The 26,052-nt window shown below is 51.0% G+C and overlaps 1 protein-coding gene across 4 annotated transcripts in view; it reads right to left on the bottom strand.

Annotated features, from left to right (window-relative positions):
- Positions 1-26,052, bottom strand: part of ITGA9 (integrin subunit alpha 9) — a 343,812-nt gene that overhangs the window by 28,552 nt on the left and 289,208 nt on the right. For all 4 annotated transcript variants that reach the window (XM_040479772.1, XM_040479774.1, XM_040479773.1 and 1 more), the window contains 3 exons: positions 25,492-25,611; positions 20,882-20,983; positions 5,687-5,806 (listed from right to left, as the gene is read on the bottom strand). In XM_040479772.1, coding sequence (XP_040335706.1) covers positions 5,687-5,806; positions 20,882-20,983; positions 25,492-25,611 — 342 coding nt within the window. The remainder of the gene's footprint in view (positions 1-5,686; positions 5,807-20,881; positions 20,984-25,491; positions 25,612-26,052) is intronic.

Genomic DNA, 26,052 nt, shown 5'->3' with positions numbered 1-26,052 from the left:
ACGCACGTGTTCTCTCTAAAAGGAAAAAAGAAAAACGGTATTTTTCTTAAACTTCCTCTGTCAACCTCCTTCCTGCATTGTAGCTTTGCCTGAAGAGATTACCCACTCTGAATGCCGAGTGCATTCATGAATGTTGCACCAAGAGTTACTTTTACTCCCTTTTCCCCAAAGGAGCTCAATCATGATTTTCCCCCTGACACCATGGAAGAGAGGCGAGGTCTCATCTACTTGAAAACAATCGTGACTTTTGAAGAAACCATTGAACGCTTGCCCCTAGTTCTGAACATCATGAACGTGCAGATGAAAGGCGGCCCCCCCTCCCATGAAGATGTGGCGTCTATTTCCCCTCCCTTGAATCTGGGCTGCCAGGTGACTGCTTTGGCCAACCGAGTATGGTGGAATGATACTACGCCAGTTCTGGGCCAGCCTTTAAGAGAACGAGCAGCTTCCACCATGCTCTCTTGGGGCCTCAGCCACCACGTAAGAAGTCAGACCCCACCCTGGGGAGGCTCTCAGTCTACACGGAGAGAAAGAGGGGCTCAGCCGAGTCCGGCCCCCCAGCCATCCTCACCAAGGTGCCAGGAATGTGACTAAGCTGTCTTAGACTCCTCAGACCAGCCTGGCCGCCAGGGAAATGCCACTGAGTGACCCCACTCAATGTCACGGGGAGCAGAAGAATCACCCAGGCAAACCCTTCCTGGATTCCCGCCCCACACATTTATAAGATACAATGCGCCTCAATTTGGGGGCAGTGTGTTACACAGCAGCGGCTAAGAGGTACGATATAAAAGCCCACAGCTTGAGCAACGGCACCTCAGGAAACCATGAAACCCTAAAGGGGCGAATGCCTGTCTAACTTCCTTCTTTTATGAGAGTCACCCCAACCCCCACCCTGCCTCCCAAAGTGCCGTCTTGAATCTTTCTCCTTCCCGAGTCTTAGCTGTTGGGATCAGTGGGGCACATGGGACCCAAGCTGAGCCAAATTCCCTCCCTGCCAGCCCCCTGCCTCCAGCCACAGCGGTGGACATTCTCTCCCCTGGACTTGCAGAGCTGGGCGTCAGAGGTGGCCGATCAGTCTGTGTCTGGGGCTAGAAGTCACTGAGATGTACCCCTCAGGAGCAGCGGGGGGCACCCGTTTTTCCCCGTGTGCAGAGAAGTGTGGAGAGGCAGGTCAGCTCGGGGAGAACAGGATGCAGGAGTGTAGAGGGGCAGCGGTGAGGGGCTGCGGGGGACAAAGGGAGGGAGAGAAGGGGTTATCTGGCTTGGTTTCTGGACACTTTCTGGGTCTGGATGCACACATCTCCTCTGGGGCCTATGTGTACTCTTGCATCCTTACAATTCTTGCTGAAGTGGCTGTGAATGGATTTCTGGGCTTTTTTTTTTTTTATTTTTTGGCAACTGACAAGAAGGGCCTTGGTGATGCCTGAGGTAGGAAACGGAAGGGAAAGCAGGCCGGGCCGGTGAGGTGACAGGAATGTCCTTCTGTAGACCTTCCGCCTGCTGGGTGAGGGGGCCTGGGAGTGATTCACGCCCAGTCTAGTCTCCTGTAGGCCCCGCACACTCAGAATGCCTCACCCCGAGCTGCCTCTCTTCCAGAATGAATTCAAATCGCACCTTCCTTACTCTCACCAAGGGAAACCGTCCACTGTCTAGTGAAAACAGTGAGGGACTGTCTTCCTTCCTGACCTCCCCAGTCCCACAGGCCACCAAATCCCGATCTAATTGGCTCTCCTCTCCTCCACCCGTGGCCACTGCCCTAGCCCCCGTACTGTCCACAGATCTCTCTCCCGACACAGCTCTGGCCATGCCACTGCTCTGTCCACAGACCCACCCCTCCCCCCTTTCCCCTTTCCCCCGGGGGGTGGGCGCTTTCAGAGAGTCGGGGCCGGCCATCTTACTGCGGGCCACTGCTTGCCCGTGACACACCTCGCACGCGGCTCCCACTCTCACCTCCTCTTCCTTCTTAGGGAACATCTGCCTGCCCTTCCCTGCCTGGAGAACTCAAACCACATCCAAGGTCAGGCTTGGATGACACCTCCTTTGCGAAATGTCCTCTGACTTCTCTCGGGTGCTTCCGTGCGTTCAGCTCGGTGCTAAGCATTTTGCCTGCACCCTCCCTATACCTCAAGTTAGAGGTTGCGGTCTCCGTTTTACTGAGGGAACGGGGGGTCACAGAGGGTGACCGTCCCCGGCCACACAGCTGGCAAACGTGAGAGCCAGGTTTCAACGGTACCTTCTTCTCAGTTTCCAGAGAAGTTTGCACACGCTTATCACCCCCTATTCCATTTATAGGTCTGTGCGCTAGATGGCGAAGCATTCAGGGGCAGGGAGGAGTCCCAGTTATCGTCGTATCCAGGTGCCTACCCAGAGTTTGGTTCCAAGCAAACGTTCAATAAATTGAGCTGAAATGAAATATTGCTCTTGGAGGATGAGCAAAGTGGCTTTCCGCTTTGGTGTCATTTAACTGCTTCCTTAAAGGTGTTGTTAGACCCTGCGCTTCCCCCTCGTTAGTGATGGCAAGACCTCGTCTGGGGTAACGCCACCGCTTGACTGCCACCACTCTGCCCCCTCGCCCAGTCCGTGGTAGAGGGTGGGGTCCGCCTCCTCGGGTCCTGGCCCTTTGGATCACACAGCAGCTGGGTGACATCAGGGTCCTGACTACCCACGGCAGCTATCTCCTGCAACCTCATTCTTTACACAAACACAGCAGAAGCAAAGCTAGGCAGATGGCAGGTGGAAGAAGGCACGAGTGTGTACACAGAGTTGGGACACAGCCCTGAATGGCAGGGCCAAGGGGGGTGGCCAGAGGAGGGCATTCCCTCATGAGCAGGTATGGGGCATGGCCACCACACTGCCCACTCTCTGTCCCTGTCTGGTCTCACGTACCCAGCCTTGGAGGACTTCCTGCCATCTGAGGAGCCCAAAGGCAGAAGGAAGGAGTACACACACACACACACACACACCCCAACCAAAGCTCTTGCTGTCTTTTCAGATCAAACACCGAGCTGGCTTTGTTCTCTGCCTGCAGACCTGAGGCCGTCCCGGCCGGAAGGAGTCGGAGGACACAAGGGGGCATTGAGAACCTATCTGGCCACGCAGATTAAACAAACGACAAATTGGCAGATTATTTTTTGTTTCTTTTTGAACAGGTAATATCCACTCCTGGCAAATATATAGGGAAATGGACACTTTTGATATAGTGCTTGTGGGAGGGGGAATGGGTATAACCTTTCTAGAGGTGATTTGCAGGATGTAATAAAAGGCTTAAAGTATGCATTTCCTCTGACTCAGTAATTCCATTTCTAGGGTTTCATCTTAAGCACATAATGAAGGATTTGTGCAAATATTTGGCTCTAAGGATATTCACTGTGGCACCGTTTAAAGGGGGTGTGAATCCAGGAGCCACCTGGCTCCCAGCATGGGGGGACAGGATGGGTGCGTGCAGACATGGGGCCGCCTGGAGGTGGGTTTTTAACAACATGGAAAGATGTTTGCAGTATTGTGTTCGGGGTGGGGCGGGGGAGGCTGGAAAGAGTACACGGAATGTCTGAGAAGCAAGGGAACATAAGAGAAACTTCTCTTCAAGGAATGTGTTCCATATAGTTTTCTTTAAACCTCCAGAACTTTTTCAGGTGACGTAGCCCTCCACTTACAGCAATCAGCCCAACTGTCAGTCTGAAGAATGTGTAGTGAAAACACGGTGTTTCCTGTGTCTCGACTTCTTGGATACAAGTATGTGTATTATGCTTTTATTTCAGATGAATAATTGGACCCACTGTTTTAACGTTAGAGGTATTGTACCTCTAAACATGTCGTGTGTATTACTGGGAAGTTCAACATCCTTCTCAAAAATAAATAGGTGCTATGAGAATGCTTGGTCTACATCTCTACAGAGAAGAAGGTCAAGAAGAGACAATACTGGGGGCGCCTAGGTGGCGCAGTCGGTTAAGCGTCCGACTTCAGCCAGGTCACGATCTCGCGGTCCGTGAGTCCGAGCCCCGCGTCGGGCTCTGGGCTGACGGCTCGGAGCCTGGAGCCTGTTTCCGATTCTGTGTCTCCCTCTCTCTCTGCCCCTCCCCCATTCATGCTCTGTCTCTCTCTGTCCCAAAAATAAATAAACGTTGAAAAAAAAAATTAAAAAAAAAAAAAAAAAGAAGAGACAATACTGTTCATCGTGGTTATTCTGAGATGCGGACTCCTGAGTGTTTTTGTACTTTTTTTCTTTTAGAGACTTAAAATTTTTTTAAGTCTTTATTTATTTGTTTATTTATTTAGAGACAGATACAGAGCAAGCAGAGGAGGGGCAAAGAGAGAGGCAGAGAGAGAGAATCCCCAGCAGGCTCCACGCTGCCAGCACGGAACCTGATGTGGGGCTCGAACCCACGAACCGTGAGATCACGACCTGAGCTGAAATCAGGAGTCGGACACTTAACCGATGGAGCCACCCAGATGCCCCTATACCTTTTTTTTTTTTAATGTTTATTTATTTCTGCGAGAGAGAGAGAGAGAGAGAGAGAGAGAGAGAGACAGAGCACGAGTGGGGGAGGAGCAGAGAGAGAGGGAGACAGAATCCAAAGCAGGCTCCAGGCTCTAAGCTGCCAGCACAGAGCCAGACGCGGGGCTCGAACCCACAAGCCGGGAGATCAAGACCTGAGCCAAAGTCAGACGCTCAACCGACTGAGGCACCCAGGTGCCCCACATACCTTTTTTTTCTTATTGACAGGTTACAATGTCTGATCGATGAATACAAATTATTTTGTGACCCCCAAGAAAGTAATGATTTGAATTTAAAGCATCCGTCCATAATGATATAAGAGGCTGCTTCCCACCTGCATCTGAAACCCGGAACACTAGCAAAGCAGGGCTTTGGTGGCAACAAGTCCCAGCTCTGCCCCCTGGTGCTATTCTAGGACCTGGAGACGTAAGGACCAACCGGGGATCCACTTACCTGGGACATGAGCGCTCAGAAGGAGGGGCACACCTTCGCTAGATAATGACTGACGAGCACAGAGGCTCTGAAGGGAAGGGACTCCAGACCTCTGAGAGTGTGAGGCAAAGAAACCAGCTCAGACTTGGGGTGTGGACACCCCTTTCCCCTTGAGAAAGTGACAAGAGGCAAGAAGGAGGGGCCGGTGTTCCCCGGTGAAGGACACAGGGCAAGTGTATCCCCGGGCTCACCTACAAGTGAACCACCCGGGGTTGGGAGAATGGACCACGCAGCTCCCCAGGCGGAGCTCTGGACTATATCTCATCTTAGTTGCCCGAGTCCTCGGGGCAAAAGTCCTTTTCCTATTCCACATGGGAAGAAAACAAAGAGTCGCTCGGCTTTTGCTTTGCTTGTGTTTTCTCCGAGCAAACGGTGAACCACCCCAGGCCCTGCTGTTCCTCCCAGGCTTCTGTCGTGGAGTTGGGCTCCCACCTTTCTGTTGGGACCAGTGAGAAGGTAAGAACAGGGCGGGGCTGAGACGTCTGCTCTCGCTCTAAAGGTCCAGGCCTCGGCTGTAATGGCCTCAAGTGGAGCCAAGAGTCCATTCGAACCTGAGGGGGACGCTGACCTTGCTTCACTGTACCTGCACCGTGAAGGAAGTTCTAAAAGGAAGCTCCTTTCAAGAGGATCCTCGCGAGGCAGGAGGGCTGGGCATCCATGGGTGGGGGCTCCACAGGGCCCTGCAATCGCCAGACTCACCTTCCAGAGCAGAACAGCCAGCAGCAGGAAGATGAGTATTCCCACCAGCAGACTTATGGCAATGATCCAGCCCACGACATAGCCACGGGGCTCCAGATTGTGCAAGGCTTCGAAGACCACCTAGGAGGCAGAGCAGAAGGGGGAATGATTTTCAAATGGAAGTGCCCATAGCGTGACAGAGCCCGGCCTGGGCTTGACGTTCGGAGCGAACTACAGAGGAGTCCAGACTGTTATTACTGAAGACTGGACTCTGTTCAGTTCTCTCCTGGTTGTAGACCGATGGATTTTTCACCATCAGGGGGTGAAAAATCCACGCCCCAGGTCTTGAGAGGGTTGTAACAACAACAAGCCTGACTTCAATATCATGAAGTGAACCTAAGTGTGGTGAAAGTCTCAGAAGACGCACTCTTCTGCATTCGGGCAACAGCAGCCTCCCGTGCATTACGGTTTTGCGATGGAGGACGTGGGCGTGCCGGCTTCTTTCCAAGTGTTCAGCTCAACGTGTCGCTCAGCGCAAGCATTTGACGGACGCCACTTTCCTGACAGACTGTCACTCCCCAAGGGCCAGGACACCATCCGTCTCCGGTCTCATGGCAATGCCTAGCACACTGGAGACCCTCACTCCTGAAGCTCCGGGCTCTGGTTTTCGGTGGGAACCATGTGCAATCCCAGCCCGTGCCTCCGTGAGGCAAGTTTCCCCAAGTTTTATGGGAAGTCAGTGGTGTGCTGGAACTAGCCATCGGCCGGCAAGAGCCAGCTGTGTGCTCCTCTTCCTGGCTGCATCGACGTGTGGGCATTTACACTGCAGAAATTGGGAGACAAGTCAGGGCCCCCCACCCGCCTGCCGGAGAACGGATTGCTTAACATGTATTGGCTCAACACTAATTGGACCCTTTGGCTCTGCTCCAGCCCCACTGGGCACGGTGGGGTTTGGTTTTGTAGAATTCCAAGCATCCATTGTGTCCTTGCCGCATAGTAACTTTGCCCTAAACGATCACTGCCCACTCAAGCTCGCTGCAAAAGAGACAAAAGTCCCAGCTCTGGGCAGTCATTGTTTGCCTTGGCTGCCCAGCTGGCCCAACCCCAGGTCTTTGTCCACGCTGGGCCATCCCCTCCTTGGGGAGAGCCTGTCTGAACCTAGCTAGATGCTGGAGGCCGGCTGTGGCTTCCACCTTGCCTGGAAGCTTCACTAATCATGGGAGCCCAGGGATTCCCCACTCAAGCTGCGTGGGGTGATGGGGCACAGTACCTTACAGTGACCAGCACTGCTTATGGCCCCTTTTAGGGCCTGGCTCCCAGCTAACTCTTCCCAAATGCTCCTCTGTGTCTTGTAATCTCCTGTCCACGTTATACAACTACCCGATGAGGGATTCAACGCCCATTTTACAGAGGGGGACCATGGAGGCCCAGAGAGGACAAGTCTTTTCTCTGGGCCAAGTAGCTGAAGTACAGAGTCAGGATTTGAACTCAGGTCCAGCCAACCCCAACCCCCCAAATCTGAGCTTGTCAACACTGCACCAGTGAGTGCCTAGATGCCGGTGGCTCTTCTTAAAGACTACCTGTTGGTTAAATAGGTCATTTGTTGACAGTGCCCTGGTGATAAGAAAAGCAAAGGTGTGCATCTCGATCTCATTACGTCCATTCCCACAGCCCGAGTAGGAGGGGAGGGGTGTGTGCTGGGGGGAGGGGCTGGATGGCCAGTCATGAGGCAGACAAGCTGCCATAGTTGCACCCATAGACGCTGAATCCAGAACCTCATCTCAAAGAAAATCAGGCAGAGCAGAGACCATCCCTTCCTACATGGGGGCAAATGAAAGAAAACTGCCTACACACATAGTCATTCTGGGAACGGAAAGGAGGCCTCTTTGCTGTATTGTGCTCACTGGCTACGTGACCTTGGGTAAGGTACTTAACCTCTATGAGCCCCCTTTCTCTCATCTGCAACATAGGGGTAAAACAGCACCTCTGCAGAGAATTCAAAGGGCTAAGACACACAGAGCCCCAAGCATGGCACCGGGCAGAACCCAGCTCTGACAAACAGAAGGTGATTTCTCCATCACTGCCGGCAGGGAGGTATTTTTGAGGTTGGGCATGGTTGGCTACTTTTCCATTTTTAAAAACTATTTACTGATGTCTAATATACACAGAGAAAAGTAAACACAACCCAAGTGCACAGCTCACTGAATTCTTATCCCACGCATGCTAAATGCACAGGTGCAACCAGTACCCAGAATAAGAAACAGAATGGGACCAGAACCCCCGGAAGTCCCCTTTGCACGCCTTTCTGGCTAACCACCTCCCCATCACGGGTAACCGTGACCCTGACTTCTAAGGGCCTGGATTAGCTGCACCTGCTTCTGTCCTCAGTACACCTGGAATGGCACAGCGTCAACTCTGAAGTCTGCCATCACGCGCCCATCCGTTCAGACTAGAGATTCAGGTCTTTAAAGAAAGATTCATGCCCTTGGGTTCTTGCCCCTGAAAGGCTGTGGATTGAGTCACCCCCCACATTCAGAATCTCTCATGGCGTCTTGTACAGATGAGCCTTGAGGCACTATGGCCAACAGGTACGGTCTTAGCCAAGATACCGCCCTCCGTTTCCTCCTCTGTGAAATGGGGGTCTGAGAGGGAAAATCAGATAGCGTTGTGAAAATTCCCAGCACAGGGTCATGTAACGTAAGTCTGCCGAACCTTCTCGTCGACAGAGAGTTGCTGAGACAGGCTGTGAGCTCAGTGTGGGTCAGCTGTGGTCGAGCCCCTTGGATCACCCCGATGGCTTCTCAGGGACGCTGCCTGCCCTCCGCATCAGAAATCTGCGGCCTGGCAAAGCCATGCTGGAGATCTGGTTTTGTGGATACAGACACAGCTAAGAGTATCCACAGCAGTTTAGTCTAGCAAATTCCACAAGAATGCCCTGTCACTTCGCCGGAATGTGTGTTTAATCCTTTCTTATTTTTAGTGATGCTGTCCGTCTTCTTGGATGCATGTCTCGAGCTTTGGCAGAGCGGGTTCCCGTGCGTCAAGACCCTAATGAGCTCACGTGGGGGAGAAAATCAGAGCGTCCTGCAGCTTTAAGAAGTCACATCTCAGATAAAACCCCAAAGGAAGGCACAGCAGCCGGACTACAGCGGGGAGTCAACAAGCAGTGACCATGAAGCCTCGACTATACCACTAAAGAGCTGGTGATCCTGGTCACGCCCCTGGACCTCTCTACATATCTTTTCTCTGTATTCTCTTGTTCCCATCCCCAGTCACTATTCCAGGTCAGGCCTGGTCTGATCTCATAGCACCCTTTCAGGGGCCCCGGAGAGGCCATCAGGGGTTGTCTTTTTTTTTTTTTTTTTTCTTTCAAATATTTATTTTAGGAGAAAGAGAGAGAGGGAGGGAAGGAGGGAGGGAGGGAGAGAGAATGTGAGCAGGGGAGGGGCAGAGAGAGAGACACACACACAGAATCTGAAGCAGGCTCCAGGCTCTGAGCTGTCAGCACAGAGCCTGATGCGGGGCTTGAACTCATGAGCTGTGAGATCATGACCTGAGCCAGAGTCAGCCACCCAGGTGCCCCAGGAGTTGTCTTCTTAAAACGCAGGTCTTATGTTGCTTCTCTGCTTACGCTATTGGTGACTTCTCTTTACGCTGAATACATATTCCAGGGTCCCAAGTTCTTTACAGTCTGGTCTCCTTCGTACCTTGCCAGCCCCTTGCCGGGCCATCATCCCCATCCTTCTTGGTTTGCATCATCTCGCCAGCCAGAACTGTGCTCTCCGGCCTCTGCAGGCTGCTTCGGCCGCCTGCAATGCCTTTCTGTTCTTGTCCATTTGACGAAATCCAATATTGCTCATCTTAAAAGTATTCAGGGGCGCCTGGGTGGCTCACTTGGTTAAGCTTCTGACGTTGGCTCAGGTCATGATCTCACGGTTCACGGCTTGGAGCCCCACTTTGGGCTCCGTGCTGACAGGGTAGAACCTGCTTGAGATTCTCTCTCTCTCCCTCTCTCTCCGTCTCTCTCTGCCCCTCCCCCGCTCACATGCATATGTGCTCTCTCTCTCTCTCTCCTTGGTGATGCCAATGCCATTGGTCCATACTTGGAGCAGAAAGGGGCCAGGGAACGTTCCAGTCTACCATCGGAAGGACACGCAATCATCTTTTTGCCTGATTTCCAAGTTTTAAATACTTTTGAAAATAGGATAATATCATGGGGAAATAACAAATGTTACAACATTAAGTGCAAAAAAAAAAAATCAAGATAGCAATTTAATATCTAGAAGACGTCAGCTTTGCAGAAACATGGTAGGAAGTTTTAAAAGTACACAGGTGCTTTTTTGAGATTATGGGGCTTCTTTTCCTTTTTTTCTGTTTTTCGCTCTTAAAACTTCTTTTTAACTCAGTGCTTTAAAGCCAAGTTGAAAAAAAAAAAATGGAAAAAGAGAGACTCTGCTCCTACATCTGCTGTTCCAAGAAACCTGACTTTTTGGCAGAATTAGTCATTCTCTGAGCTTTTGGAAACATTGCCATTTTCAGCCTCTGTTAGCAGAGAAGCCCTATTGGGGCATCTCCACGTACAAAACGGAAGAAAACGGAGGTTCTCTGGTTGTAGAGAAGGTAGGCAGCCCGAGCCCAGCCCGCTCGGCACCCCCTTCCTACGCCGCCCCTCCCTACCCCAGCCGCAGCAGGCCCTGAACCGGATCAAGGGACCCCCATGGCTCCACAGGACTTATTGAAACCTTAGCCAAGCAGTGCTGTCTCTTAGTCCTTATCACTCTGTAAGGTAACGATGCATCTTCCTGTTGACGGGCTCCAGCACCCTGTGAATTCCTACAGAACGAGGCTTCAAATGCACGTTCTGCAGCCACCTAAACCAGGATTGTGATTCATGGTGTGGTTCATGAGTGCAGTGTCCTCTCGGCTCTAACATCAGGCGGAGCGTGGATATAATTCAGTCTACAACAGAAGATGCTGGGGTTTGAAGCCGGACTCTCTGAGTGTTCTCTTCTCTACCTCAAAAATATATTTGCAAATGTTATTTCTCGGCAGGGAGTCCTGGCCATCCGTGCGTCCATCTGTCCACCTACCCGCACGCCCATCTGTCCATCCATTCATCTGTCTGTCCACCCCATCCATCCATCCATCTGTTTGTCTATGTAGCAGCTGCTACGTGCCGGGCACTTGTAGGGGGTCCTTGATGAATCAAGCAGATAGTGTTGTCCTCAGGAAGCTTCTGGCTTTCAGAGAATACTGATCAATTAGACACATAGATGTGAAATTATAATTTTGGCCAGTGCCCCAAGGCAGAGGTTCATGGTTATAAAAGACTCTGAGATAGGCGTGGCAGTCAGAAAGAGCTCCTGGAGGAGCTGCTGGAGCTGAGAGCGATGAGTCAAAGAGAGGGGAGGGAACAGCATTCCAAACAGAAGGAACAGCATACGCAAAACCCCTGTGGCCGCAGTAAGCTTGGCAGGGGTGAGACAGGGCCAGCAGACAGCGGGGTCGGAGCAGGCAGAATGAACAAGGCGCCAAAGGAAGACGTTCAAGGTGAAGCTGGAGAGGTAGGAAGGGCTGGAGGCTGGGTTAAGAATCACACGTTTCATCTTAAGAGAAACGGGAATCCGACGCAGGGTTTGGACCTGGGGAGGGATATGGTTCACAGTTTGCCGGGAGCACTTAGCTGAAAAACGATGGTAGATGAGAAGGGAGAACTTCGCACGGGGGGGGGTCTGGTGGTGGAGGCCGGGAGACCCGAGGTGGCAGTTGTGCCCGGCGAGGGGGTGGCTGATGGCCCAGCCGTGGATGAAAGCTGGGAGGCTCGTGTGCCGGACGTGAACTAATAATACGTAAGAGAAGGAGGGGCTTGAGGATTTGTCTCCACAGAGGCTTTTTTTTTTTTTAATTTTTTTTTCAACGTTTATTATTTATTTTTGGGACAGAGAGAGACAGAGCATGAACGGGGGAGGGGCAGAGAGAGAGGGAGACACAGAATCGGAAACAGGCTCCAGGCTCCGAGCCATCAGCCCGGAGCCCGACGCGGGGCTCGAACTCACGCGAGATCACGGGAGATCACGTGAGATCGTGACCTGGCTGAAGTCGGACGCCTAACCGACTGCGCCACCCAGGCGCCCCTCCACAGAGGCTTTGAGGAGGACGGACGTCAGGCCGGGGCAAGAGCGGGCCCACATCCTGGCTGTCCTGCCGGCTGCTGGGGAGTTTCACGCACCTGAGGTTGGCAAGCCGGTGTCTGGGAACCTCCGGAAGCCAACTTCCGGTCTGAGGCAGCTGGCAAACCCGAATCCCAGTGCCGGACTCGTTTCTGTGTTTCTGGAAACTTTCAAATTCCCACCACCGCAAGTAGGCCTCGTGTCACAGCTGGCAACGCTCAGGTCTCTGTGAGGCCTGAGGACATGACCACACCGGGGTGCGCCTGGCCCAGGCCCCTGCGGGACAAGGGTTTCCGGTGCTGAGAGGACGGTGCAGTCAGCACTACCCAAAGGGAGGTTCAACCTCAGACCCAGGTCGGCTGAAGGTCAATTACGACGGCAAGATGCTCTCTGCAGTCGACCTCACACACACCTCACAGAGCAGGAATTCGAGTAAAAGAAAAAGTGGAGGGGACAGAACATCTGGGACGATGAAATGACATTTCCACCTGCTTCTGATTACATCTAAAAGCCAGCGAGGGCGTAGGGGAGGGGGGAGGAAATGTTCTCAGCAGAACCACGTCTTAAACTGCTCTCAGAACACAGCCCTCGGAAAGCACACCCGCTCAGGGAAGCAGGGAGACTTCTGGAGACCACATCAATGAACAGAAAATAAACGGCGCGTTTGGCGAGACCAGCATCATACGTCTGTGCCGTGACAAACAGAGACGTCACCCGTGCCCGTGGCTGCCAGGTGCCGGGTGTCGGAGGCGGCCTGCTCTGTTAGAATTTGCAGAGGCGAGAGCTGGGCTGGTGCCCTAATCCCTTTGTGGTTAATCATGGGCCGCGTCTGTTGGGAATGGGCTGAGTTCTCGACGCTGCGTTGAGAGGTTTTATAGCCACCGCTGCTGATAATCCTCACGGCTGCTCTTTAGAGGACAGCTCATCCACCTCAGGCTATCCGGGCGAGGAGCTATGCATCTGGTGAGGGACCAGGCCTCACCAGGAAGAGCGCCAGAATCAACAGACCCCGGAGTCGGCACGTGATGTGCTGCTCAGGCCACCAGAGCCGAGGGTCGCTCCTGAAACAAAGGGCCAGCTGCTTACCACCCAGGACTGTGATCCCTACCACCTGCTCAGAATGGCCTTCCCACTGTGCGTGTGGGCGCGAGGCAACGGGCCAGCACAGGGCAGAGGAGCACCGGGGTAAGGAAGGCTCGGGGCTTGCAAATAGCCAGCCCCGGCAGCCCGTCCTGGCTCTTCAACCGACAAGCCGTGGCACCCCAGGGTGGAAGGTCTTTTCACCTCCTGGAGCCTCAGTTTCCCTTCCTGGGCTCACAGGGAGCACTTCCTTAATAAACTGGCTGCACACACACGCTCATCTCACGTTTGCTCCTTGGGAATCTAGCTTAGGACACCACACGACTTCCTGTGGAATGCCTGTCCTTCGCCCGTCCCTTAGAAGACTGCTTCGGCGCCTGCTCAGGGGTCGCTGTTTCTTCCCACGCAGCCGCCCGCCCTAACCTCTTGAGCCGGGCATTCGCGGTACATAACCACACCGGGCTGCGAGCATGTCTGCGTGCCCACTTGCGCGTGCTGTGAAAGTCTTGAGGGTATAGAGTGATGCTGGTTCATACTTACCGGGGGTTCAACTCGTGTCTAGTGAGAGAAGTTGATGGACCGGACGGCAGTCTTGTCCTAAAATACCACCTTTCCTAGCAGAACTCTCTAGAGTCCAGGGGTTCGGCGTGGGGTACAGCGTCCACCAAGGGAAACGGAGAAGGGGGAAATGCCAGGCTCCCCACCCCTGAGGCAACTGAAGCGTATTTCAACCTAGGAGTGGGTTCTGTTGTTTACAAAAATAACAACGATGATAGTGATCGCGATGATAACCAGAAATCATCGGTTTAGGATAAACTGACCAAGACTCTTGAGGATTTGGGGGAGGAAGAGGCTTATTCTTCATGTGGTTCAGCCTGTCCTTGGCCATCTCTTTATGCAGTGAGAGCCACTATTTTTTTTTTATGAAAGAACAAAAAAATTTTTTTTTTAAATGTTTACTCATTTTTGAGAGACAGAGAGAGACAGAGCACAAGCAGGGATGGGGCAGAGAGAGAGGGAGACACAGAATCCGAAGCGGGCTCCAGGCTCCAAGCGGTCAGCACAGAGCCCGACGCGGGGCTCAAACTCACAGACCGTGAGATCGTGACCCGAGCTGAGGTTGGACGCTCAACCGACTGAGCCCCCCAGGCGCCCCAGTGAGAGCCACTATTAACTGAATGTCCATGTGGACGAACCAGGCAAGGGGCTTTGCATCAAGGAATCCTTTGATTCCTCCCAACCCTTTCGGACGGGCATCCCCTACATGTGACCACACAAATTGCCACATCTTTACTGATGTAAATCTACCTGTCTGCTTCCATCGCCTCTGCCACCATCACCTCTTGCCAGGTAATAGTCACAACCTTCTAACTAGCCTTCTTATTTCCACCTTTCCTTCCTCCAGTCCACTACCCATTCAGTAGCCTGTGGTTTGTTATTGTTTTTTTTTTTTTAATGTTTATTTATTTTTGAGAGAGACAGAGACAGAATGAGAGTGCGTTAGGGGCAGAGAGAGAGGGAGACACAGAATCCGAAGCAGGCTCCGGGCTCTGAGAGGTCAGCACAGAGCTCGATGTGGGGCTCGAACTCAAGAGCTGTGAGATCACGACCTGAGCCGAAGTTGGATGTTCAACCGACAGAGCCACCCAGACGCCCCGGAGCCTGTGGTTTTTAAAGAATACACAGCTGACCCTTGAACGACACAGGTTGAACTGCAGAGGTCCACTTACATGTGGATTTTTAAAAATAAATGCAGTGCAGTGCTGTGAATGTATTTTCTTTTCCTTATGATTTTCTTAATAACATTTTCTTTTCTCTAGCTTACTTTATACATAGTAAGGACACAGATATATAATACAGATTATTACATATCCGTATATAGGTATATAACACAGAGGACATAGTATATAATACGGGTAACATACAAGTTACATGTTAATTGACTGCTTACGTTATCAGTAAGGCTTCTGGTCCATAGCAGGCTGTTAATAGTTAAGTTTTGGGAGAGTCCAAAGTTCTACGTGGATTTCTGACAGCAACAGGGGTTGGTGCCCCTAACCCCTGTGTTGTTCAAAGGTCGACTGTGTATTAGATCATGCCATTCCCCTCTTCAAACAGAAGCTTTCATTGGCCTCCCTTCGCCACTGCCCCCTCTGGTGTTTCACGGTGCAGACCTGCCCGTGTGTTTCCCCACAGATGCGTTCACCCTCCCGCGGGCTCCTGCCACACTGGTCTTCGAGTTGTGAGCACAGCGGGCCACTTGGGTGTTTAAGCAGCTCTCCCCCTGAGCTGGGGTGCTTCTCCCCATCCTTGGCAAGCCAATTCCTTCTCATTTTCTAGGTCTCACCTTCCTTGGAGAAAGACTCCCTGACTCCTTTAAGAGAAAGCATGTTGCTGCCAGGGGGCCCCTGGGAGGCTCGGTCAGTTCAGCGTCTGACTCTTGATTTTGCTCAGGTCATAATCTTGCAGTTCGTGAGATCAAGCCCCACATTGGGCTCTGCTGACAGCACTGAGCCTGCTTGGGATTCTCTCTCTCCCTCTCTCTCCGCCCCTCGACACTCATTCTCTCTTTCTCTCTCAAAATAAATAAATAAATAAACATTAAAAAAAAAAAAAAGAAAAGAAAGCAGGTTGCTCCCATAGAACTAACCTCAATTTGTTGTTGTTTTTTTAAAAAATGTTTTTAGGCTTATTTAATTTGAGAGAGAGAGAGCATGTGTGCACAAGCAGGGGAGGGGCAGAGAGAAAGGGAGAGAGAGAATCCCAAGCGGGCTCCACACTGTCAACACAGAGCCCGACTCAGAGCGGCCTCAGTCTCACGGACAGTGAGATGGTGACCTGAGCCGAAATCAAGAGTCAGAAGCTTCACCAACTGAGCCACGCAGGCGCCCCAGAACTAACCTTAATTTGAAATGAAATCCTTCTTTGCTTCCCTGTTTACCATCCTCCGTCCCCTCAATCAGCCCTGGGAGGGCCGGGGCCGCGTTTATTTTGTTCCCCATCGCATCCCTAGTGCCTGCCTAGTACGGTACCTGGCTCTTCGCAAGGCCCTGTAAATAGTCATCAAATAAATAAGCAAATGTGACTATTAGGAAACAGGACTCATATTTTGGCAAACTTTGCTGGAATACTTCTCAATTTCTTATCGTTATAACTTAATTCTCACTCGTGGGGCTGGTGGGTGAGGAGTAGGACCGGTGGTGACCTTCCAATGACCCTCTTCTGCAACCTACATCTCAATGTAACTCGAGGTTCGAGGGGGAAAAACTCTCTTGCCTCGTGGAACCTAATTTTAAGTGTAACTGGCCACGTAAATGGTAAAGTACAGGTCACAGTCTACTCAGTGACTGTAAGAATTGTAAAGCTGGCATCAAGAAGCAGCACCACAAAAGGACCATAAGTGGCATCTTTGAGAATAGCCTCTGTTTACCAGGTTAGGTGACGCCCGTCTGGTTGAGATGCCCCGGCTTGTGTCTTTGGTTGGGGGGCAATGGTAGTTTGCAGAACAAGGGAGGAGATCTCTAGGACGGAGAAAGCAGCTTTCCCGTGTTATGGATGAGGAAACTGAGGCTCACACAGCCTACCTGATCCCCAAAGTCACAGGGAGGGAGAAGGGCTGGAACCCGGGCTTTTCTGACTCCCGAGGGGCGATGCAATCCTCTGCATTCACAGAGGACTGGCTTCTCGAAAGGGCTGAGCTTGGGAGTTGAATGGAAATGGCTTCAGAGAAAATGAACTCTGCACTTGCTGCCCTGCTCAGTTAGTGCTTGGCTGGGCAGGTGACTTTAGAAGCGAAAGTGTGGCTGCAATGCTGAGGCTTCATTCTGGGGTCTGATTAGAATGAGAAGGCAAGGCCCCCTCTGGGGTGAGGACAGCCAGGTCCAGCCTGAAGGAGCTGGCTGGGCTCCCAGGCCACCTGGGCGGTTTTAACAGAGATACTTTAAAACAAGTCAACGATTTCCTTTCCATGCTGGAGACTTTGCTTTTGTCCAGGCCCTTTCACCCACAAAGGCTCAGTGACTTCCTGGGGGACTGGCCGGCTGAGGCAGGGAGGGGGAAGGAGCCTCAGGCCGGGACGCGGTGTTCTTGCCTCAGTCACTGTGAGATGCCGGGCAAGTCATCTCTTCTTCCCAAGTGTCGGAGGTCCTTCGTTCACTAGAGGCAGAGGCTTAGTGGTTCTAACCGAGTGTGTGTGTGTGTGGGGGGGGGGGGGGTACAAGGAAATCTCCAGGCACTTGTTAAAATTCTGACCCATCTGAAGGGGTGCTGAGGGCAGTGGGCTGCGTGAGGGAGGTGAACGCCCCAGTGTGGACAGATGGTTCCCATGCACCATGGCAGAAGGTGACGGGCCCCAAACGCCTGCCCTGTCAAATACGCAAGGAAGTATCACTCCTTCAAACATACTATTTCTTAAAAAAAGAAAGAAAGAAAAAAAGGCAAAAAAAGCCCAAACACTCCTCAACCATCTTTGGACAAAGATTTTCACATTCTCTCATTAAGGCTGCAGATGGCCTGGGAAGTTACTACCAACAGAGTGGTCTAAATGACTGAACAAAGCGTGGCTCAGATGGGCGCCCCAAGAAGAGCCAGGGGTTAGCTGGCCTGATGCTGATCCTCAGGATAAGAGAAGCCCATGAGAGGGGACAACTGTCACTTCTTAGCAGCCCTGTATTGACCCCCTTCCTCCCCTCTAGTCCTGGGGAATCCTCCTCTGTGTAAGTCTCAGGGCAATGGTGTCACAGAGATGCTAGGGGTTTGCTTTCCCTGGGGTGTGGTCTCCCGGTGACAGGGACCCAACCTCGGCCAGTGAGAGGCTCCCCACTGACTCTAGAGCAAGAGGCTGAGAGAAGCCAGGGACAGCTGTGTCCAAAGCACCACGTGCACTCTTCCCATGGCCTGAGCCCGTGGTCCTGGCTCCTCAGGTTTCTGGACTCCTCTCCTGCCCTCAGCCTGGTTCTCCAGACTTCCTGGCAATGCTGAGAGCTGCCATATATCCTTCGCACCCATTCTGACTCTGCCAAAAAGAGAACCAGTCCTCCCCACTTGCTCCTAAGATCTTAGCCCAGTATACACTCCACATGGCAATGACTTCTTCACCTGTGGATTTATGTGTGTATCCTATTTTCTTCAGCTGGAAAATATCAAGAAAATCGGTGTGCTATGTAATTCATACAAGCTTCTCATCCAGCCTGAGAAGGGGGTTGGGGATGGTGGCTCGCAGTAGTAAAGCTGATCCTCCAGATTCTTGGTTTGTCCTGGGGGAGTTTCTAGCCTCAGTTGTTGGCAAATCTCCCTGAAAAGTGAGAAGGGCCAGGTCGGGGCACCTGGGTGGCTCAGTCGGTTAAGCAGCTGATTTCGGCTCAGGTCATGATCTCACAGTTTGTGAGTTTGAGCCCGGCATCGGGCTCTGTGCTGAAAGGGTGGAGCCTGCTTGTGATTCCGTCTCCCTCGCTCTGTGCCCCTCCCCTGCTTGCTCTCTCTCTCAAAAATAAATAAAAATAAACTTAAAAAAAAAAAAGGGCTGGGTTGAACAGAATAGGAAATTCAGCATACTACTGGCACTTGGAAACCAGTACAGAATATAACACGACAGATCTCACCTGGAGCTCTCAGGTTTGGGTCTGTACAGGTGAGCTTGATGGGGCTGGTCTTAGACACCCCCCCCCCGAAAGTACCCTCCAGATCTATTTATTAATAAACATTCAAAAATCGATCACATATTTCTAGTTATTCACTCAAATGCTTTGTAAAGCACTCAGACCACAGCATAAAAAGAAAAGATCCAGAGAGTCCCAGGAAAATCAGTTGATTTCCCGATTGGGGAAATTTACCACGGTATATACATTATGTGGTTACAAATCAGATCATTTCCCCTTCTCACCCACACCCTGCTCCTTACCAGCTGAAAGGACACTTCCTGTACACTCCAAGGCCATCAGAATTTGGTATCTAATCTAAAATCTTGTGAAACTTTGCCCGGTTTAAATTTGGTGGCTAGCCTCCATGGAAATTTCCCCTCAAATAGATAGCTGACAGAGAGCCAGGCCTTCAGAAGACTCATGCAGGGAAGAACGTGTTTGTTCTAAAAAAGTAAACCTTCCTACTCAGAAAAGACTTTTTTTTTTTCCTGCCAGGGAAGTTGAGAACAGACTGTAGGACTTCATCTAGCTCATGGGTTGAAAGGCAAAGTCCTGGAAAGGAGGGAGAAGGCAACATTGTAGGATTCTGATGGGTCAGTGCTAAAGAAAAATCATTGGAAGTGAGAGCTTCTTTCACAGAGCTGTTGATAATGAAAATACCACCATAGTGCTCAAAATGGAACAGTAGCCAGTGGAAGTGGCATTTTGGGGGCATACAGATGACTCAGAAGGCCAGCAATGGGATGTTAAGCAACGTCCTCCCGGATCCCACAGCTCAGTGTTCTCACTGAGGGCGATGTGCCCAGTCAATTGGTTTTTCATCTATCTACACAAGGGATTCCACCTGTAGGAAACCTGCTAAATCACATCCCTTAGCTCTCAAGCGGGAACACCGTGGTCTACTCAAACATTCCAAACCTCGCATGTTGGGCATGTCTTTCATTCCAGAAAACTTTTTAACCAGACCTATGACAATGAGCGATGAACCAGTCTCTTTCACTTCTCAGGCGAGGGTCTGAATTAGCAGTGAAATGGCCAAAAGGCGGTGAGGAGAAGGCAAAAGCCAGCTCTGAACACCTGATCCGCTGGAAAAACTCGCCTTAGAGGGTGAGAGATGCCAGTGCCATTCCAAGTCACCCTTTTTGGTTCCTGTTATTAAAATTAGCGCCTGGACAATTTCTCCGAGTGAACAGAGGAGTCCAGCTCTGCACCTGGCCGCCCTTGCCCACACTGAGCATGGTATGCCCAAGCCCTAGTGCAGCTCTAATAACCCTCCCCCATTCCCAGATTCACCTTTGTTCCGCACTAGCTGGTGCTCTTGGCTCTTGCTCACCACACACAGGTGTGGGACTGAGGTTTCGTTGCAGTCTCCAGAGACTTATTTTTTTTTTTCAGGGTCTTACACGAATGGGCTTTGGGCCGATTCATATCCTAACACTGAGACACGTGGTGCTCCTATTGTTGTTGCAAAATAAGTTAACAGCCTTTTCTTTGCAGGTACACAACCTCTATGACTTTATCACACTTGTAAATTTGTCACGGCAACACCGACCCCTCCAAGAGTCCCTTGAGAGGAGGTGAATTCCAGGGAAGTAGATGCAAAAAGGTAGCGTCACTGCCTAGCTCGGTGGCAAAACCCGTTCGCAGGCTGCTGTCTCGACCCTTTCTATCTGCCCAGGATCTGAGAGTGAGTGTCAAGAATGCGCCTCCCCTCCCGACCCCTGAAAACCCGTAAAAGGCAGCACAATCCCAAGGCCACACTTCCCCTCCAGTCTCCCCCACACCCCCACATCCACGCCTCCCGCTGCCACACCCTCCTGTGTCTCTGAAGCTTGCATCCCCCGCACTTTAGGCAGGACAAGGGGGCAGAGAGTGAAAGAAGGTTGGAGGGCTTAGAAATTTGGATGTGACTGCTTTAAAGTTATTCAAACCACTTGTTTTTAAGGCGCCTAGTGTTTATCCATGGAGCAATATGATTGGGGAGGCAGATGAGGTTTCAGGGAAAGGTCTGAGAAAGATAAAAATAGTCTTGGCTTTCAAAGTGGAAATCCAAGCCCTGTCAAGGGTACTTCCAGACTATTTTTCCTTGAGCTGGTCATAGCAGAGAGCTTTCACATAATGATGGCACAGTAAAGAACAATGCTATCACAAGAGCAGACCGCAGCAGTTCTCCGTGGGGGCCTGGGAGCCAAGGCAGGCATGGTCTTGGGTCTACCGCAAAGCCAACATCTTGGCTCAGAGACTGTCTTTACCCTCAAATTCTAGCACCAAGCCACCCAGATTCCCTCACCCTCCCAAGAGGGCTGTTCTAAGGCTGGCTGACTCACCGTCATCTCTTCTGGGTTCCCATTGGCTATCTCCACCACCCTCAGGGCAGCATCCACCTTGACCTTGGCACGGGTCATGAACTGGATGACAGATGAACTGTCCTGTGGAGGAAACAACACAACTCAGTGACACATTTTTCAGTGACAACGGCTGGGCCTCAAAGTAGCAGGGAGAACTGAATTCCAAGATTCCATGTGGGCCGGACGAAAATTTTATCCCTGAACTAGGTACCTCCCCATTCCAGGCACCCACGTAAACAGAGGTTTCCAGTCTGCCTCTTGAGAATTCTTTCATACTATGGCAGATGCTGAAAAGCTGAAGTTTTGCCAGTCATCAATACACGCAAGCTTGTGCACTATGGTTTCCAAGCGGTAAGAGCCAGATATCTGGACACTGATATTGACATACTCACAAAGAGTAGAAAATAAATAAAGCTGCTTAACTGTGTACAACAAATCCAGGCCTGGCATTCCATGGAAGGCATCTGATTTATATTTCTCAAGCATCTTCCTGCTCTGACCACAACCCTCAAACCCTTCACATGAGTTACTTTTAACTCTTTCTTTACCCTTCAATGAGGCTGTCTGGGGGTCAAAACCATTTAACATGGAGAGAGGAGGCTGGATGGGGTGATGAGAGAGGGACACATCTAGCTTATAAATCAGGCCATGGCTTGAGGAGCAAGGAGACTGGGGTGGGCGTGGGCACATCTAAGACTCAGGAAGAGCCCACCAGCAGTGGCCTTGGTGTGGGCTCAGATCCACAGAATGAGAAAATGGCCACCAGGCAGGGATGGGCTTGGGATCTGGAAAGAGGGCAAAACTGCGGCTCAGGGAAGGGTCAGCAGCTTGAGCCAGTGGTACAGACAGTGCTGCCTTGACTGTGGGTGGAGGACCAGCCTGGCTTCCGGTGAGGAAGCAGGACAGGCGGGCAACTGGAACATTCGGCAGCCCACCTGTGGGGGTGGCTGGGGCTCTGCCAGCGAGGTGACTTGCAGTAGACCCACCCACACTTCCTCAGTCTGCCTGCCACACAAGGAGGTACGTATCAGATGCCAGCTCTGACCCACTTCTGGTAAAACCTACCCTCCCCCCCGAAAGTGAAAGCAGAGGACCCTCTCAGAGAAAACAGTTCCCTCTGCTCATCTCTGTCAAAGAAACCACAAAGACCCTCCCGGAGGGCACACGGGGAGGCCACTTTGCCTCTTCACCTGGGAGGTATGCGCTAATTATTGTCCCTTTTTTTTAAAAAATTTTTTTTAACATTTATTTATTTTTGGGACAGAGAGAGACAGAGCATGAACGGGGGAGGGGCAGAGAGAGAGGGAGACACAGAATCGGAAACAGGCTCCAGGCTCTGAGCCATCAGCCCAGAGCCTGACACGGGGCTCGAACTCCCGGACCGCGAGATCGTGACCTGGCTGAAGTCGGACGCTTAACCGACTGCGCCACCCGGGCGCCCCTATTGTCCCTTTTTTTTAAACGGTGAAACCGATTTTCAATGCTTCCGGGAAGCTTGTCACGCAAATGAACTGCTCGCTCCCTTCAGCTCTCCTGCAGCAGTAAATACTTCCGTGTGCGAATAATCTTTTACCAATTTAACAGTTTCGTAAATGTGTGGTTTATTCGCAACCTTGACTAATCCTCACTGTGGATCCTCATAATCACCAGGATAATAACAATGATGGTGGTAATTGTCCGAGTTAAAGGCGGGGCAGATGAACAGCCCGCCCCAGGACAGGCCTCCCTGTGGTTGGAGAAGGGCACTTTCAGAGCAATCTGAATCCTCTGATAATTTAAAAAGTCAGACCCTGCATTTCAAATGAAAACTAGTTAAGATCAAAACAATAAAACCTCAAATTCCCTTGTCTGGGGCTGGACCTTGAGGTCAAAGGAAAATAAAGACAACTGGAGGCCCAGGCCAACCTCAAGGCTGGAGCGGCTCCATACCCTTAGGGAGGCCAGAGGGCTCTGGGGCGCCTCGTCTGGTGCTCACTCCCCAAGGGAGGTCATGGCTGGCTTCAGGGGACTGACATTCTGCATTTCAAGCTCTAGGAGCAGCTGGGGACCCATCTGGTTCCAGGGCAGCCTCACTTCAGGCTCTCCTCTGCACCTGAAATTTCTGGCTTCTGCAGAAAGGGCACTTTCAGGGAGACTGATCGTCCAGCACCTACACACGACACCCCACGGCTGTCTCTCAGGGCGCAGACTGGACTGGACGGTCCTTGGGAACGGCGGTCAGTGGGACATGATCCTTGGCAAAGGGTTACCACTGGCCACTGACAGGGAGAGTCACGCAGAAGGCCAGGCCACTGAGCCGTGTACACAAGAAAGGCCTGAGGCCTTGCAATTCAATTAAGGACAAATGACAGAGTGCAAGGGGCAAACATCTGGGTTGAGGGTGCAGGAGGAATCAGAATGGCTTCCCCCCTGCCGTCCGTGCCCGGATCAGGGCTTCGTCGACAGTGACGAGTGTGGCGTGGGGAATAAAACTGTCACCGGGGCCATTTGTCAAGAAGATGAACGGGACAGGTAAGTATACGGAAGCCTAATCTTTCAGCCTGACCCAGGAGACCCACGTTGGGAAGGCACTTCCTGCGATGCGGGGCTTCCAGACACGCTTCCGGAATCACAGGACGGCCACTGGGACTCTAGCTTTCGCCTGGTCCTCTCCCAACGCTGTCCCTTTTCTTTTCTTTTTTTTGTAATTTGTTGATTTTTGAGAGAGTGAGTGGGGGAGGGGCAGAGATGGAGGGGGAGAGAGAGGGAGGGAGGGAGGAAGGGGAGGGAGAGAGAGAGAGAGAGGGAGAGAGAGAGAGAGAAAATGAATGAATCCCAAGCAGGCTGCCCATTGACAAGCGCAGAGTCTGAGGCGGGGCTTGAACTGTCACAAACCATGAGATCAGGACCTGAGCCAAAACCAAGAGTCAGATGCTTAACCGACTGAGCCACCCGGGTGCTGCCCCCCAGCCCCCAACGCTGTCCTTTTTTAAGGGAGAGGAGCAACAGGGAAACACTGCCGGGAGAGCCCAACTTGCCCCAAACTAGTTTCCCTGCAAAGGAAACCAAGGAAAAGAGAATTGTGTGCAGCTCTCCCTGGGCGTGTGGGGGCCGCACCAGTCACAGATGGAAAAGTGGGCGAAACATCTTGAATCTCTCGTGCCTGTGACTTCTCAGGTCAGCATGCTACTGCCATGCCTAATTTAAAACTAACATTGGGATGACTTTTCTAAAGATATTCATTCAGGTTTATACCGACTAACACACACAGTTTTTCCAGAGGAAAATAAATAGAATCTCTGTAGCTAACATGCATATTTTATTTTATCTTCCCAAGTGATTCTTTTTAAAGCAGCTGGTTGGCTGTGGCCTTTCATACTCCGCAGCTCTTATGTTAAAATAAATCACAGGGAATTTGTATGGTATTTTTAGAGAACCGCTAATTCACTGACTGAGGTATTTTTAAATGAGCCACTTTTGATAAACTCATAATAGCAAAGTGACCTGAAGATCAAAAGTTGGACTTCCCTGAAATAAAGTGTCATCTAAACAAAGGACTGGCAAACTACCACCCATGGGTCAAATCTGGCCCTTTGCCTGTTCTTGTAAATAAAGTTTTATTGGAACACAGCCATGCCCATTCATCTGAGTATTGTCTATGGCTGCTTTCACAAGACAATGGCCAAGTTGAGCTGTGACAAAAGACTGTGTGGCCTGGAAAGCCAGAAATATTGACAACTGGCCTGTCACAGAAAAGGTGTGCTGACCCCTGATCTAGCATGGGAGCTTGTCAGAACGACAGAATCTCAGACTCAGCCCCCAGGAATCTGCATTTTAACAAGGTCTCCAGGGGATTCTGATGCATGCTGAAGTCGGGAGAAACTTAAATGTGCAAAACAAAACACCCGGGGAGCTTATTAAACTGAAGGATGCTGGTTCAGGAAGTCTGGGACGGAGCCCAAGATTCTGCATGTCTTTTCATTTTTCTTTTTAAATTCCACATTTCTAACAAGATCCCAAGTGCTGCTGATACTGTTGGTCCTCAGATCGCATGTAGAATAGCAAGGGTCTAGTGGCCCCCACCCCGACCCCAGCATCTTCCTGCAGCGAATTACCAATGGCACTTGCCAGAAACGTTTTAAAGGGGGCAGGCAGTGTTTCATGAGAAAACCTACTCCAAGGCTTTTCTTTTTAAAATCTCTTTTTTTCATTGCTAAATAAAACTGTTTTATTTTATTTTTTTAAATATAATTTATTGTCAAGTTAGCTAGCATACGGCGTATTCATACTGGATATCACTATACCTAATAATAATACCAATGTTTAAAAGAATTTTTTTTAATGTTTTACTTAAAAAAATTTTTTTTACATTTATTTATTTTTGAGAGACAGGGAGAGACAGAGTGTGAGCAGGGGAGGGACACAGAGAGAGGGAGACACAGAATCCGAAACAGGCTCCAGGCTCTGAGCTGTCGGCACAGAGCCCGACGCGGGGCTCCAACTCACGGACCGTGAGATCATGACCTGAGCCAAAGTTGGACACTTAGCCCACTGAGCCACCCAGGCACCCCTATAATACCAATGCTTTTATATGAACCGAAGGGCATTACCTTCTTCAATATTTCTGTGTTCAGCAGCATGTAAATGTCTATAGTACGACTTTCTTCTTTAGCAAGCGCGCTAAGGTTACAGTGCATTGTTAGGCAAGAGATTCCTGGTTTTTCACAGTCCTGAGAAGAGAAATCAGAGAACTTTCTTTCAAACGGTATTAAGAACAAAGACAAATGCGCAGCAGTTTATGGAGCAGAGGGCTCCATGAGCTTCTCAAACAATCCTAGGCAGAGAATTTCAAAGGAAGACCGTAATCATTCCTTCTTGCCACCAGAGGGCAATGGAGGGATTTCCTGCCCCTGCAGGCACCAGAACACGACTTCAGGTCAAGCAAATGGGAAAAAGCCACTCACTGGTTTACACTACCCAAAAACTGGATTTCACAGGGACAGATGACTGTTTTCAAAAAGACACACATCTACGTATTCCAAAAGAATTTTTCTTCTGAGTTTTGAACACAGGATGTTATTTCCTGCATTATGTGATCTCTGCCTGTGCAGTTGGCAAACACACTTTCGTGCTCCTTTTCCAGGCAGAGCAAATTAGAGGGCTCAGAAGTC

Source organism: Herpailurus yagouaroundi, unplaced genomic scaffold (genome assembly GCF_014898765.1).
Source record: "Herpailurus yagouaroundi ecotype Mexico unplaced genomic scaffold, PumYag 159, whole genome shotgun sequence".
NCBI lineage: Eukaryota > Metazoa > Chordata > Mammalia > Carnivora > Felidae > Herpailurus > Herpailurus yagouaroundi.
Note: the sequence above shows the minus strand (reverse complement) of the source record. Positions and strands in the feature narration are given on the sequence as shown.